The sequence below is a fragment of the Colletotrichum costaricense genome, assembly GCF_030867565.1.
Source record: "Colletotrichum costaricense strain IMI 309622 chromosome Unknown Scaffold_2.1, whole genome shotgun sequence".
NCBI lineage: Eukaryota > Fungi > Ascomycota > Sordariomycetes > Glomerellales > Glomerellaceae > Colletotrichum > Colletotrichum costaricense.
Window position 1 is genome coordinate 825,034 of NW_026848231.1, and position 14,109 is coordinate 839,142.

At 49.6% G+C, this 14,109-nt stretch overlaps 7 protein-coding genes across 7 annotated transcripts; 1 reads left to right on the forward strand and 6 right to left on the reverse strand.

The window, feature by feature from the left end:
- Positions 1-465: 465 nt before the first annotated feature.
- CCOS01_01882 (fungal cellulose binding domain-containing protein) lies at positions 466-1,299 on the reverse strand (the record flags this gene model as incomplete). Its single annotated transcript, XM_060450074.1, has 1 exon — positions 466-1,299. The coding sequence occupies one exon, from the start codon at positions 1,297-1,299 to the stop codon at positions 466-468; it is 834 nt and encodes a 277-aa protein (XP_060318724.1).
- A 2,261-nt stretch (positions 1,300-3,560) lies between these two features.
- CCOS01_01883 (tannase and feruloyl esterase) lies at positions 3,561-5,490 on the reverse strand (the record flags this gene model as incomplete). The annotated part of the gene is made up of 4 exons (XM_060450075.1): positions 3,561-3,787; positions 3,859-4,459; positions 4,562-4,971; positions 5,025-5,490. The coding sequence occupies 4 exons, from the start codon at positions 5,488-5,490 to the stop codon at positions 3,561-3,563; spliced, it is 1,704 nt and encodes a 567-aa protein (XP_060318725.1).
- A 426-nt stretch (positions 5,491-5,916) lies between these two features.
- Positions 5,917-6,096, reverse strand: CCOS01_01884 (uncharacterized protein; the record flags this gene model as incomplete). Its single annotated transcript, XM_060450076.1, has 1 exon — positions 5,917-6,096. One exon carries the CDS (start codon positions 6,094-6,096, stop codon positions 5,917-5,919), a length of 180 nt encoding a protein of 59 aa, XP_060318726.1.
- A 347-nt stretch (positions 6,097-6,443) lies between these two features.
- CCOS01_01885 (uncharacterized protein) lies at positions 6,444-8,312 on the reverse strand (the record flags this gene model as incomplete). The annotated part of the gene is made up of 5 exons (XM_060450077.1): positions 6,444-6,705; positions 6,761-6,942; positions 6,990-7,221; positions 7,282-7,691; positions 7,758-8,312. 5 exons carry the CDS (start codon positions 8,310-8,312, stop codon positions 6,444-6,446), a joined length of 1,641 nt encoding a protein of 546 aa, XP_060318727.1.
- Positions 8,313-9,129: 817 nt separating this feature from the next.
- On the reverse strand, positions 9,130-11,063 carry CCOS01_01886 (FAD dependent oxidoreductase; the record flags this gene model as incomplete). The annotated part of the gene is made up of 8 exons (XM_060450078.1): positions 9,130-9,276; positions 9,331-9,423; positions 9,475-9,690; positions 9,744-9,991; positions 10,048-10,597; positions 10,654-10,757; positions 10,817-10,861; positions 10,916-11,063. Coding segments are annotated over 8 exons (1,551 nt in total), but the record flags the coding sequence as incomplete, so codon positions are not given.
- Positions 11,064-11,459: 396 nt separating this feature from the next.
- Positions 11,460-11,660, reverse strand: CCOS01_01887 (L-amino-acid oxidase; the record flags this gene model as incomplete). Its single annotated transcript, XM_060450079.1, has 1 exon — positions 11,460-11,660. A coding segment is annotated over one exon (201 nt), but the record flags the coding sequence as incomplete, so codon positions are not given.
- A 1,660-nt stretch (positions 11,661-13,320) lies between these two features.
- Positions 13,321-14,105, forward strand: CCOS01_01888 (uncharacterized protein; the record flags this gene model as incomplete). The annotated part of the gene is made up of 4 exons (XM_060450080.1): positions 13,321-13,400; positions 13,595-13,668; positions 13,740-13,966; positions 14,043-14,105. 4 exons carry the CDS (start codon positions 13,321-13,323, stop codon positions 14,103-14,105), a joined length of 444 nt encoding a protein of 147 aa, XP_060318730.1.
- Between the last annotated feature and the right edge of the window lie 4 nt (positions 14,106-14,109).

A 14,109-nucleotide genomic window follows, 5' to 3' on the forward strand; every position in this document is an offset into this window, starting at 1 on the left:
CAGTTCACTCATAGAAACAAATCAAGTGATTCACCAGGCTTCCACTCAACAAATGCAGAGTCAGACCACTCATGCGTCTCACAACAAAGCCTGAGAATTCGGTTCTGCGCGGAAAACTCTTGTCGATGAGGACCTCAATTGGTCCGGACATTACGCTTTGGGGTTTAATACCAATGTGATGATAAGAGCATCGATGGCATCCTCAGGAAGAAATGGAGCTTAGATTGACGAATGCAACTCGATTCTTTTTTTGTACCCGCAATCACCGACTGCCAAGTATGTACTGGATATATGAATACATGGAATAAAATACGTACACTCCGGAGGAGTCCTCAAGAAGGGTGACCTCTAGCTCCTCCATGTGATGGACCGGAGAGTCATTCAGCTATCACGACACCTCAAAAGCCAAAAACGTTTTTGATGTTTGTGTCGCTCAAAGCTTGACTACCTAGTCAACGCTGTCGCTCAGCAGTCGGCCTTGGCGCCAACATCCGACGAGGCGGAGCTGGGTCCAGCGACGGTAACGGACTTATCGCCAGAAGATCCGTCGGCGCTGCCGCGGGTGGTGCCGCCAGGGATAACATCGGGGCCAGGGATGGTGTTGTAGGAGGTTGAGCTGCCCCAAAGACTGAAGTTAACGGCCGCATCAGCTTGCTTGTAGACGCCGGGAATCTTGGCACCAGTGCCAGGCATGGTCGTAGCAGTGTTTCCAGTAACCTCAAGCTGGGCGCAGGCATAGTAGAACTCAGCCTCACCGTTGTGAGCGCCGTGAAGACCAATGTGCTCGCCACGGACGAGGTACTGGCCGTTAGGGATGGTCGAAGGGACGGTGAAGTGGACGTTGTCCTCGCCGTAGCTGCACCACGCGCCAGTACGGAGAGACTCGGCGTTGCCGGCCTTGCAGAGCAGGGACTGGGAGACCTTATACCAGGTCCCGGTGCCCTTATCGGAGGCGGCATTGCTGACCGGACTCATGTAGACCTGGGTGGGGCCGGGGTGAAGCATGCCGGTGCCACCGAAGGCCTGCTTGAGGCCAACCTTGTCGCCAGCCTTGACGGTGAAGACCTTTGCGGCCGCAGTGGCCCCCTTATTGCAAGAGAAATCGGCATCAGTCGGCGAAATAGAGCCCGAAGGGATATTTTTGAACTTGGTGGGCATGTAGCTGTTTTGATGCTTGCGGATGTAGGTGTTGTCACCACCCTGTTGAGCACCGTTGACGAGGAGCTTGTCAAACGTGTAGTGAGCAGAGGCCGAGGAGACCAAGCCAAGGACGGCGGAGAGAATAACAGTGGCCTTCATATTTGCGATTGGAGATACGCGGAAAAGAATGGAATGACTTCAAGTCAGGTAAAGAGTGAATGATAAAGAGAGAGTAAGAAGAAGAATGATAGGATAGTCACGTTGGTGTGCTGAGCTGGATTAAGAAGCCTGTAGATGCGATCAGCACATGCCTTATATAATGTTGAGTAGAAGTGTTAACCATAGCACACACACACGCACAAGTAAATCAAAATTTGGGTTACGAAGTTGAGCCTAGACATGCTTGTGGAGCTTAGCAGCAGGATGTAGGCGCCCATTCCGAGCCAAGAGTTCGGTTTAGATTGCCAACAGAAAGCGGCAAACGCTAGAGCTCGGATGAAATCCCTGCTTTAGACAAAAGCTCTAGCAAAATCCTCCAAACACGCTACGGTAAGCATAAACGACCTGCTCGGGATCGATTTTGTGGAGAAAGCGAGGGAAACCCCTGAGCGCCGATGTGGCCTTCAACATGGGTTGGTTGAGATTGCATCTATAGCACTGGCGAAGGGACTTGTGATTCAGTCACTTCGTCAGCGGACACACGAGAACGGTGGAAATCAGCAAGTGCCCATAGGATTCACTTTGTAGGATGATATGGAAGCCACTATCGCTGCGTCTAGAACGCGCAGGACTGTAAACTTGGAAAAGAAGTTTCATCGCAGCTTTGATGTGACCCTGGCGATAACACAATGGCCAAGCCCCTAGTAATTCAATCCCCAAAGGTTCAGAGACAGTGCTACGGTCACTGACGAGCTGGAAGGGACGTTATGGAGTCCACTTCCCATCCAGGAATTAGGCCTGGACAGAATTCTTGGTGACGCCCCCTAAAATACCTAGGTGGCCATTCCCGTCCTATGCTTCTGATCCTTGCGATTGGAAGAGGGTCATATACCGTACCTCGATACACAAATGGCAAGCGAATGGTGGCTAGTTTCAGCGCCTTATTGTATTTTCCTCCGTCATCTAGAGCAACTTGACAGCAACAAGCATCTATTGGAGTTGATGCCAGATGATATGTATTGTACGCAAGCTAAAAGTTCTAGAGACTCCAGATAAACGAGGGAAGTCTCCTGCCCGGAACCGAGCGCTAGCTCATGTATCATCGAATCTGAAAATTGAATTATAATATCTGGTCATGCGATTGGAGTTGCTGGGCGCGAATGGTAAACGGAGTACATTTATGATGGGCCACGGCGTTGACCTTTGAGTTGAAAATCGGGCTCGTATCTCAAACCAGAGCGATCAAATTTCTTGATCAAATTCTTTGACCCTTATGAAACGTTTGAAGCTCAAGTAATCAAATGAATGTAACCCTTAATGGATGCGGAAAAGAGTCATCGCGCATGCGAACCTCTCGCGCCTCGGAACAGCCTGAGTTTCGGGGAGTGGGAAACACAGATGATGGTTTGTTAACGGGAGTCGATAGGGTCTTACAAGGCGTGTCTGACCAAGCGAGGACCTTTCATTTGGAACTAAGCCCAGTGATAGGTCCGCTTCTATGCCAGAGCCTCGAATACGGAAATGGGTGGCACGGCTGAGAAGTTCACAGAGGACGGAGGGCTCTGCGGGAGAGACGCAGGATGGACGCCGCTCCAGGGCTGTTAAAAGCGGCTAAAGTGCTCGGAAGACCCTAAGTATCTGATGTTAGCGGGGACTTAGGGAAAGCCGTTAAAAGTCGCGAACGGTTCGGACTATTCGTAAAGGCTCGTCAATCCTCGGCACATATCCACAAAGTAAGGAGTCGGCATGATCCGCTCTATAGGTGAAACCTGGGGCTTGAAATCGAACCACCTAGTGCCTCTAGCAGATTTAGTAGCAGCTGTGATTTGACGACATGGCTGTTCTAATACGTGACCAATGTTTTTATCCCTTCAAGGCCATGCCGAGTGCGACAGGGTAGCAGTGCCAGACCACCATATATTGTTTTCCAGGGCTTATTATGTCAGAATTAGTCAGTGTAGCATTTTAGTTGAGACCACATGTTTTTCTTGTTTCGGCATGCGATGTAAAGTTTTGTTTCTGCTTAAGCCGCTAGATTCTTTGGCTAATTGTGATCAGCTTGATGGTTGGCATTGAGAACGCAGTAGAGCATACTCCCAAAGCATCTGGAAACAGAGAAGAACCCCAGATCACTTGAGATGGCGCTGCCAACTTTGGCGATTTTCAATCGTTGCATCCAAGCCGCTAGCATCCTCATAAGGACTCTATAAGGTATTCAGAGCATGCAGCTCAATCTAGAAACCACTTGACACACCAGGGTTTTATTCGCAAACAAATGACTCCCAACTGTCAACATCTGACCCTACAAGCTTGGCCGTACGAGGCCATCGGCATAGCCTTTTGGTTCTATCGCTTCCATCTGCGGGCGATGTTCCCAAAAGGGCTTCAGGATCCTTCTTCTGCTCCACCCACTCGACTAAGGCTTCGAGGGAGTTCTGTTTCCCGGGAACGTGAGTATAACTCGAGGCACCTCCGCAATGGCCACCACCTACATAAAGAACCTCATTAATTGTGCGCTCAAGGAAAGCCACATAATGGCGGCTACCAATCTCAACTTACCTGGAACCATAAATAAAGATAACCACTCATCTCGATCGCCACCTGTCACCTGACTGATCTCATTCAAATGATCAATGGGCCAGGTTGCCGCATTGAAAGGGTCGGCCCATCCTTGCGTTACAAGAAGCTTTCCTCCCCTGTCCTTGAAGGAAGTCAGGTTGGGACTGACGGAGTCAATCAAGCTTCCAACCTTGAGATCCAGCGCATCCACATCGCTAGCCCAGTCGAATGTGCTGCCATTGTAATTCAAGTCGTCGAATACCATGTTTTGCAGGAGAGGAAGAGAGAACGAAAGGGACAAACGACCCTCCTGCATCATCCATTCCGACTCACTGCCCAGATCAAACCCAGGGTAGAGGCTGATATTGCTCAGGGAATGGCGGGGTCCCGCGTATATATTCTTGGCAGCTGTGAGTTGTTCAGATGTCAAACAATGTGACGAGTTAGTAGCGGGCGTCGTGCAAGCGAGCTTGTCCAAGTCAAATGTGCATGCAAGTGGATTCTCGAGGACTCGGTCCTCAACACCGTCTAGCGTGTCGCACTTGTCTAACACGGCATTTGCGATCAAGTCGAGTGATTCTTGTGGCAAGAACGAAGCACCCTGAGAGGTGTTAGCAGTAACTACTGAATTCCATCCTGGGCCGAGAGATATAACATCATGCCCTTCAAGAGCAAGCATAGACTTAGAACAGCATGAACTTACCAGAGTCACCTGCTGGTTCCACAGAAAGGACAGCGCCAGATGCGAGTACCAATTACCCGGACAGCCGGCAACAATGCCGTCGAATAGCTGAGGGTGATACTGAGCAAGTGCAAAGCCTTGGGCTCCACCGGTCGAACATCCCTTGTAATAGGTATGTTGCGGAGACTTTTCATAGTAAAACGTTGCGATTTCTTTCGCTACAGGCGTGAAGAGCGCGATAGAATTGCGGATCCATGCAAGGACTTGATTCTGGTCGTGAAGGAATGGCAAATAGATGCCACCTGGGTATGCATCGCCGTCGTTATTATCTGAAGCAAGATGACCGCTGTCCCCTCCCGAAGTTGCGAAGCCCTTGTTGACGTTTTCTAGCATTGAGGCATAGTCGATTCGACCAGCCAAGCCGCCATTGCCTGTCCACTTATTAACTAAGATCCCGGATCTACTGAATGATCTTGCAACCTACCGACAGCTAGGAACCTGTCATTATACGCGATGCTTTCTGGAAGCCAGACTTCGAAAAAGACATTATTGTTTTCCGGGTATGGAACGCTGCCGTTGACACGACAGAATGCGACTTGGTTGAAAGTTCCAGATACGTTGAGCGAGTGAGTCGGTATGGAACTTGTCGTAATTACTCCGATGTTGCTAGCGAGAGATGCGATCAAGCTCGGTAATGAGTCGCATTGTGTGCTAAAATTCGCCTTTGCCACGCTCGTAGTAGGCAGAAGCCATAACGCCAAAGTCATTGCGGATAGCATGATGCCAATTATGAATTTACTGTCCCGTTGTTCTCTACGGACAGTCGGTCTGGAACACCTTGAAAGACCATGTGCATCTTTTAAAGATATGACAACGCGCCAGGGCGGCGGCGGTACTTTGCCATCGTCACTGCATGTGGAGCTGCCAGACTCATTTGCCGGCATCTTCATCCGCTGATCGGGACATGGATCCATCTCTTCATCGAAGAAAGTATCAACTCGACCGAGTATCTGGGACCTCTTTCGGCCTCGGCGCCGAAGTTGGTGAGGGACTATGGACGAGGACGAGAGGGGCTGTGATGGAAATCTGTACCAAAAGATGTTGACTGACCAGTCAGAATGGCTGAGGCATACCCCACGGGGAAGAACTGTGAGGGTTACAATGAGGGGAATCTCTGCAGCACTCGGCCGGCGGCGCCGAAGTCCGAGCTCCCTGAGAGTCGAGACTCGAGGGCAATCGAATACGACCCGCGATCTCGTCAATCGCACATGACATGTACAAGGGGTGAAAACGGTTTTATCCCGCACTTTCTAGCAATATTAGAGGTTGTGGAGGCATTTTGCCCCCAGACCTCGCGTATTGGGGACGTCGTTGCGTTAGATGGCACAGAAAGACACGTAGCCTCGATCGCTGCAGCATACTTGTTGACTTTGAAACTCATTGAGCCGACTTGTGACTGATGAGTTCAGGATACAGGAACTACAGTTGATAAAGGGATTCTCCCGTGGAGAATACGTATGCAACCAGAAGACACCGCTCTCCACGGAAGTCGTCATGAGTATGTATCACCCTGAATCATTTAGCTAAATCCAGCTACTGGGTCGAGTGCCTCAGTAGTCAACTTTTCGTGCGATACCGCCGCCACCCGACTCTCCCAAGACAATAAAGTAAAGTGCTGTCTTTCACCTTTCCTGAATTGGTCGAGGTGGGCAGACGATGGGAATCTCAACGTAAAGGGAGGGAATGGGAACAAAGAGGAACTCCATTGTCTTCGATGTGGAACTTCTGGTTGACGTGGTACGTGTGCGCCTCAAAGACCTTCAATTTCGAGGGCACCATTTGTCGTAGCCCCAGAGTTTCCCAGAGTTCCCCTTCTTTTTTGCGTCAAATCCCCATCGCAGGTCTACAAGGGGTAGATAAACTTGAGATTCTGACGATCAGTCAGATCAAGATCTTCGTTGTGGACCTGGATGACTTCCTCGCCCGTGTCCAGAACTTCATGCTCCTCACGGCTTTCGTCGTTCTCCAAGATCAGCTGACGCCGACGATTCTCGCGGATCAGATACCATCGGATGATCAGGCACATTGCTGGAGAAATGAACCAGAAGGCAGTCATGAAGGCCCAGGGAAGTCGGTAGCGCGGCTTGTACTTGGGCTGCCAGAATCTGAGAAAGCGCATCAGTCAATGAACCAAGCATGGCGGCCGCGGAGAGAGCTTACTCAGGGGAGATCATGTTTGCGACTGCTGCGGCAACAACACATGTGGACATCACTGTTAGCTTCTTAGTGTAGCCGGTTGTTGCCGTCCCAGCCCAAGACAGACCGAGAAGATAAGAGGGCTTGAAGGTAGAAATCTGTGTGCCAACGACGAGAGCGATTTTGTTGGACCAGGGCGATGCCAGCTGAAAAGGTTCAGTACTAGAATGGCCTCGCGGCATAGGAAGCTCACCTCGATAATACCCCCAACAAAGCATGGTATGTAAGAGATCGCACACGTGTAGCCGGTGCCTAGTCGAGTTCCATAGAGCATAGCAGCTGAAACAAGGATAAGGAGTGAGCCGATGAGAGGCTTGGCAATGTTGAATAAAGCGCTCTCGGCGGCTGTAAATCCAAACCCGACGATGATCAGCGGCAGTTGCTGCGATGTGTTGTTCGGAAGTTCGTTGAAGAACATGTGAAAACTATCGCAACGTTAGACTGTTCAGAGATTCTAGAGGTACCGATTTCGCGAGGAGACCAACATGAACAGCCAACTCTTGGGATCCGAGAAAGCCTCACGAACATGCGACCACTTCCAGGAAGAGTTTTTGATGCCAGATTGGGCTTCGCGAATGGCTGAGATGGTGTGTATCTTCTCTTCTGTTGAAAGCCACTTTGCTTCCACCGGAGAGTTGGGCAAGAAGAACACGAGAGGCACGCAGACGATGAACGTAAGAATGACGCAGATGATATGCAGCCATTTCCATGATGACAACCCACCAACAAGAGCGTGACTATCATCAAGGAGAATAAGCTTGTAGGCAACCATGGTAAGCAAGACGTTAGCCAAGCTCCCAGAAGCCCACCAAAGAAGTTGGACCCATGGACTCTTCTTGGGAGGGAAGAATGCCTGGTGAAGGATTGTGGTACTCGGAACGATCTGGGACTCGGTCTGAACATTTTGCAAAGGTCAGAAGATAAAGGTCACATCGTGGAAAATTTATAGAAGCCCACATACCATGCCTAGGATGAATCTGAGGGCCATAAGCTCCTTGCCCGTCTTTGCAAGCGGGTGCATGCCGAGCAAGAAGGCCCAAAGTAGTAAGGAGCCGACGATGAATTGCTTTTGACCAGTCCGCTGGGATAACCAAGCACCAGGCCAGAGGGCGATGAGGTAGCCAGTATAGAACACCACAAAAAGATCGTTGTACTGCTTTTTGGTCATCTCGACATCCTTGAAAATGCCCATCGTACTGGCTTGCGACAGAGTCGACTTATCCAAATGGATGAGGAAGGCGATCCACCATGTCTGTCCTAGAAGAAACCAAAAGTTCTTTCGAACAAGTCGCTTCTCAGCCCCAGGTGACAGAATTCCAACCTTGTCTTTGTTGAGATTGTAGAAGACTGTTGTATCGTCGACTTCGCCTTTGGTGACGGCATGTTGCTGTCGTTGTCCCGCAGGCGTTCCTGGAGACGTCGCTTTTCCAGTTACGATAGGTGTGTGATCAGGTGTGGAATGAGAGATAGGTTCGATCTCAACGACCTTTTTCTCGAAATCTGTTTCGCTCGACATTTTAAGGCTTCGATTTCGCAACCGCTCGAGTTCAATATGCTCGCAACAGAATGTGCTGTTAAGAGTCAAACAATCCAGATTCAGAAGCTTTCGGAAGAGGACTGAGTCTTGGACGGCTTATATATCACCCTAGAAGCCCCAGATCCTCATCGATTCATCCATTATCATCCGATTGTCTTGGCGTTGACTCTTCTGATTTTCCGAGTCTGTATTTCCAGAGCATCAACCATAGAGGTGGCCTGGGACCAGGATTGGAATCGTCCCTGACCGGCTGGACTAACCCCCGTGAAATCAAGATGAGGCTTTTGATCCTAAACAGGCAAATGGCAAAAACAAGCAGCAGATGAAGACGACACCAATGAGCTGCTTTGGTAATGCGTGAGAAAGGCAAGGGGCGAAAGCGAGGACATCAAGGTTGCTCACAGCCCCTGCGTCTTGCGCAGATCTCTATGCAACCGACAAATTCACCCCTGTGAAGACGTAACATATCATACTTTCAGGTCGTAATACCCATGTCAGACTCTTGGCTCTCGGAGAACAAGCCTTCTTGGCGACCGGCCCGAAGCATTGTGGCCTTGGTTAGTGGGAACTGACGCGTCTCATAGGAATTTAATGTCGGTCACTGATACCTGAGAAAGGATCGAGTAATACGGCTCATCGATCATTCGCTTTGTGAGTCAAATTCCCAAACACTAAGAAGTATGGCGTGCATCCTCAAAACCAACATAATCCTTGATTTTAAAATTCAAGGATTGACAGTAATCAAATTAGTAGTTGGACCTGCGAGAATAGGCACAATTGCATGCGATCCCAATGGCTAAGCCTCCTTTGATCCTCCGATATTTCTCGGACCCTCAGGGCCCTCCTCTAGGCCGTTGCCCCTGCGAATGTTGTCCCTCCAGCGCCAGTGCTGCCTCATGAAGGAAGTACTCTGATCACCATGTATCAAAATGTCGGCTGCGTGCTGTAAACATTGTCAGACGATACGCCAAGAAGAGTCGAAGCTTTTGCTACCCACCTCGCCAAGCACGGGAAGGAACTTGGCACCGTGTCCACTGCCTCCAGTCGCGACGAAGACAGATCCTTCGGAATAAGTAGGCACATGGTCGACCTGAAATGATCAGCAAGTGAAAAGGTTTAAAACAGACAAGAGCTGACTCACAACGAAAGAGTTGTCCAACGAGTCGGTGTACCAGCATAGCTTAGTCGAATTGAAGTCCTTGTCGGCGAATTCCGGGAGGAAGATAGAGACGAACTTTCGAATGGCCTCCCTCGCAGGGTCTGGGACTATGCTGCAATCAGCGGGCGGTAGAGGCACGCTCCACTGGCCGTCCTGAGTGAAGCCCGCCTCTGAAGGCGCATGTTGGAAGTTGGTAAACTGGGGGTTGTCTTGTTAGCCTGATACGAGCGAACACGACGACGCATAAGTACCTTGATGCCTCGGAACCCGATTTTGATGAGACCATCGGCAGTCCGAGGAAAAACGTAAACACTGCCGGTGTCTTTACCGCTCGGATTGCGTGGTGCACTTTTCCAAGTGATGACCGGGAAGCGTTCAGGGGAGTACTTGTCCCACAAATCTGCGCTGTTCTTGTCCACCTTGAAGGTGACTACGCTTCCTGCAGACGACTCAAGGTGGTAGGACAAATCAGGCAATAGCTGCGTTGAGAAGGATCCAGCTGTTGACTATTAGTCGCGCAACCTCGCAGGTAGTGGTAAAGGAGAGTATGCATACCGCAAATGGCAACCACGTCCGCTTTATGAAGGACTCCGTCTTTGGTCTTGACCCCGACTGCCTTCTTCAGGTGTGATGGTGAGTCAACTTCTTCGATAATACTGTCAAAGGTACCTTTCCCGGGGCCAAAGTGAAACTCAACGCCCTGTTTGAGAGCCAACTTGTAGAAGTAGGCACAGGCTTCGCTGCATTTTGTGAATCCTGCAGTTGAGTCCAGAACAGCTTCATAAGTCTGAGTAGGCAAGGCTTGTGGAATTTCGAAATCCAGAAGCTTTCCTTCCCATCCACGCTCAGCTGCTCGAGCTCTATCAGTCGGGTCGCTCTTGACGAATTGAGTATCTCTGAGGCCGTCTCGTTCAAAGTTGCTCAGTGTCTCACGCTCAAGTGGATCGAGTTCGGCGGTGGGCTGAACTCGGAGCATGCCAGTCCCGCTAAAGAGCTCTGATTCATGATCTTCTTGGTGCCTCTTCTCGTTGATCTTCTCCCATGCAGCACGACTTTCAAATGCTAGACGCTGGTAATGAAGCTTGCTCCCGTAAGAAGCTCGAAACTGGAGACATTACATGAGCATAGCTTGGAATGTACACTCAATCTCCCCAAACTTACGATCTTGTTGTGATCTACCGAGGCAGCCTGCGTATTTCCATTCAAGTCGGGTTCATAGTGCGTCTCATCATAACAGTATCTGTCTAACACTGTTACGCGGTACGCTGAGAAATGAGGATTAGCTCGAGGGCCACATCCAGGTATGGTAGCAAGGCGCGCTTACCACGTTTGCTCAGAGCAACGGCCAAAGACAGGCCAAAAATGCCAGCTGACAGAAATCAATCAATTGTTTGCAAATTCTCACTCTGTGTTCTGCACGTACCGCCCACGATGGCGACTGATTTGGGTTCAGACATGATGCTCTGCTTCTCGCTTGCTTTTCTTGTCAACCCAGAAGATGCGGAGCGCCGCGACGCTGCGAGAGGCGGGGAGCGATATACTTTAATGCTTCCGAAATCGCTGATCCATGCCTATCAAGGTGCGGAGATACCTAGTCGGTTGGAGCTGGCACGCCATTGAGAATCGGATGATTTGCCGCACGACGTAGGAACAGCTCCACAGCTCTCCGTCGCGGCCAAGAGAGCAAGCAGTTGAGAATATGTTACTTCAAAAGCAAACACTGTTCTCGTTGAGAAATATAACTTGTTCAAGATTATAAATGAGTCTAATTTACGAATTCTGGGAACCATGAAAGTAGACGAAATCCGCTTCCAATGCTAGCAAGCCCTTAACAGACGAGTTTGATCAGGAGAAATCAGTGAAGAACCATCTAATTTATCGGACTGCCGGCCTCCACTCGGAGCGGTCACTAAGTAACTCTCTGGGGGCCGCAGGCCACACCATTTGCAACCCTCAAAACATGAGACTCATTTGCCTCGTTTGATCCATTTACCCATCCATTTTGCATTGGATTCTTTTGCTTCATTGACCAATGCCAACTCCAATAGTAGCTGTACTGAACCTCTTATAGAGGAGTGCAGAGACGAGCTGATCCAAGCATGAGTCGGAGCTGTGTGTTCACCAATAAAGATGGTGTTGTGTTCCGTTCGATGGTATGCCGGGATATATCGCCAACGAAGATAGTTCGGAATCTTCCTCCGACGCGGTCGCTAGCCTTGATGAGCTCCCAGTTGTGAACGCCAACTCTATCCAGCATTAGGCCTATAGCCAGACCAGAAATACCGGCTCCAACGATGGCAATGGAGATATCGGTGTTCTGGGATGATTCGGAGCTTCCGTCAAGAGCTGCGACTTGATCAAACCAGGCGCCATTTGAGTCGGGATTGATGGAACAGGTGCTGCTCCGTAGATGCTCTTCTTAGCAATTGGTGCTGAGGCGCGGCTCGGCTCGAGACGTGATGACTGAGAGTTAACAAAAGATAGCTTTTAAGCCGGGTAGAAACCATCATTACTGAACTTTCTGCGTCAAAGATACAGGTCGAGACCGAGAAGATTTGTCCAGCGAAGGAAAGAAAACGTTAATGAGGTCAAGATAGAACACATTATGCCCGGAGGCGTCACCTATTTACAATTCACTGCTGAGAAGACCATTCGCCATTGCGTTTCTTGAGTAGTTTTACAATTATCCTTGAAGCACCCATCATCTTGATAGCTTTTGTTGCCAAATGAGTCTGGCGATTGCAGGCCTTAGTCCGAATAAAGTCGAAACCCTGATTCAAAATCTCTCTTTCCTGGAAGAGCTCTTGATCATGAACAAATTTGTGAGCTATGAGTTAAGACTTTGACAGCACTGCATACTTCTGGGAACGTGGCCACAGCTTGTTTCTTGCCGAATGAAATCTGCTCATAGGAGCCTACGATCCTGCGTTCGCTTGAATGAAGCGAGGCAAGAATTGTATGGTTGCAACATGCCCGAAGCTAATGCAAGTTCCCCTTGTTCCATGTCTTCATCGCTGAACTTAGTATCTATCAAGGTACCACCTGACCTGGGCCATCAAGGTTGCACAATGGATGTGACCGGTGTTGACCCGAAGAACCTCGTAAATACGCGTCGGCGAAAATGGACCGCCTAACTGCCTGACATAAACCCGGCGCCAAGACACCATTGGGCGCTAGACGATGCTTCCTCATCTACCATCAGGAATGACATCAGGAACAACCATCATCTCATGGGGCGGTTCAACTACAAAATCAAGTGTCACGATTCTGTGTCTTGCTCGATTGATTCGATTATGCGCGTTCCCTGAACGCCAAAAGATATCTCTAGAGATACGTGCACTGCCAGGCTACTGGCGCCGCGAGGATTTCCTTCAAATTGTATCTTAACAATAAGTTGGGCTTCCGACATCGTTATGCCTGTCGCACAGATAACGTAGTAGTCTCTCCCACGAGTCACACTGAACACTCACTCATTGCGGTCATATGTTAATCATTGACTGCTAATCCATCATAGAACTCAAATCTTGGAGATTTCGACATGGATCCAGAGGCAACCTCAGCAGCTGCCTCGACTTGGCTTGAGTAACTATCAACATGTGATCTGCCATCGTTTAGCGTGCAAGGCTTTCTTGGTCGCGATGCTACCGAAGATGAAGGCTTTCTTGACATAGCGGGCACGTTTATCATTAGTCAAATCGTCTACGCCGTAGGTGCAAAGCAATGTCACTCTTTCCTTCCCGGTTTTGTACGAATAACTCTTAGCCTTCTCAGACTTTTCGGATCTTGTCGAACAGTACAGAAAATGGCGAGAACGTGGTTGTAAGGCAGATGAACAACAAAAAGGCCAATGACCTCATACCTCTGTCTGATCCGCCGAGCGTTTTGGACTACGTCAAAGACGACGGCCGGTACCTCGACAATTTACGACTTCAGATGGATGAATCATGATCAGATGCCTTTGTGCGCTGCAAGCATCCACACTACCACAACGACCATCGTACAATATCTGTATGACCCAGGTAGCCAGTCACCCGCAACACAAGCTAGAACTGCTTCTGGAAGTGCAAGAGGTTATTGAACAGCATGGAGATGTAATCAACAGACGTCCGGCTTCCAACTTGGAGAGACTGAGCAGCTTCGTCAAGGAAGCACAAAGGTCTTGCTTTCCTGATCTGAGTAAGTCGTCATCCTTCTCGAGGCCATCTCCTCGAACCGCAAACCTAGCCTAATAAACACTTTCATCACAGCAACTTTCCACCACAACCCTTCTGCCTCAGTCACACTCTCTAATGGGTTTTGCATCCCCAAAAGTGCAACAAACGAAGTTGCTAGTGGCGCCATCAACGCGGATGTGGAACTCTCCGATATTCCCTCTGAGTTCGATGATTTACGATTCTACAAGGAGAGACAAGACGGTCCCGGTGGAAGTCTTGAAGCGTCGATTGCGACATCAGATGCCAGAGGGTCAAGGTCAGTATGGGAATTTGTAATTTCAGGGCCACGTAGGAAACTATCCAACTCAACTCCCTTGGGCGAAAACATAAACACAGGATAACCAGCCTAACCAGCTGACGCGTAGCCTCATCGGACATTGCCCAAGGAGGAGGACGTAGTCTT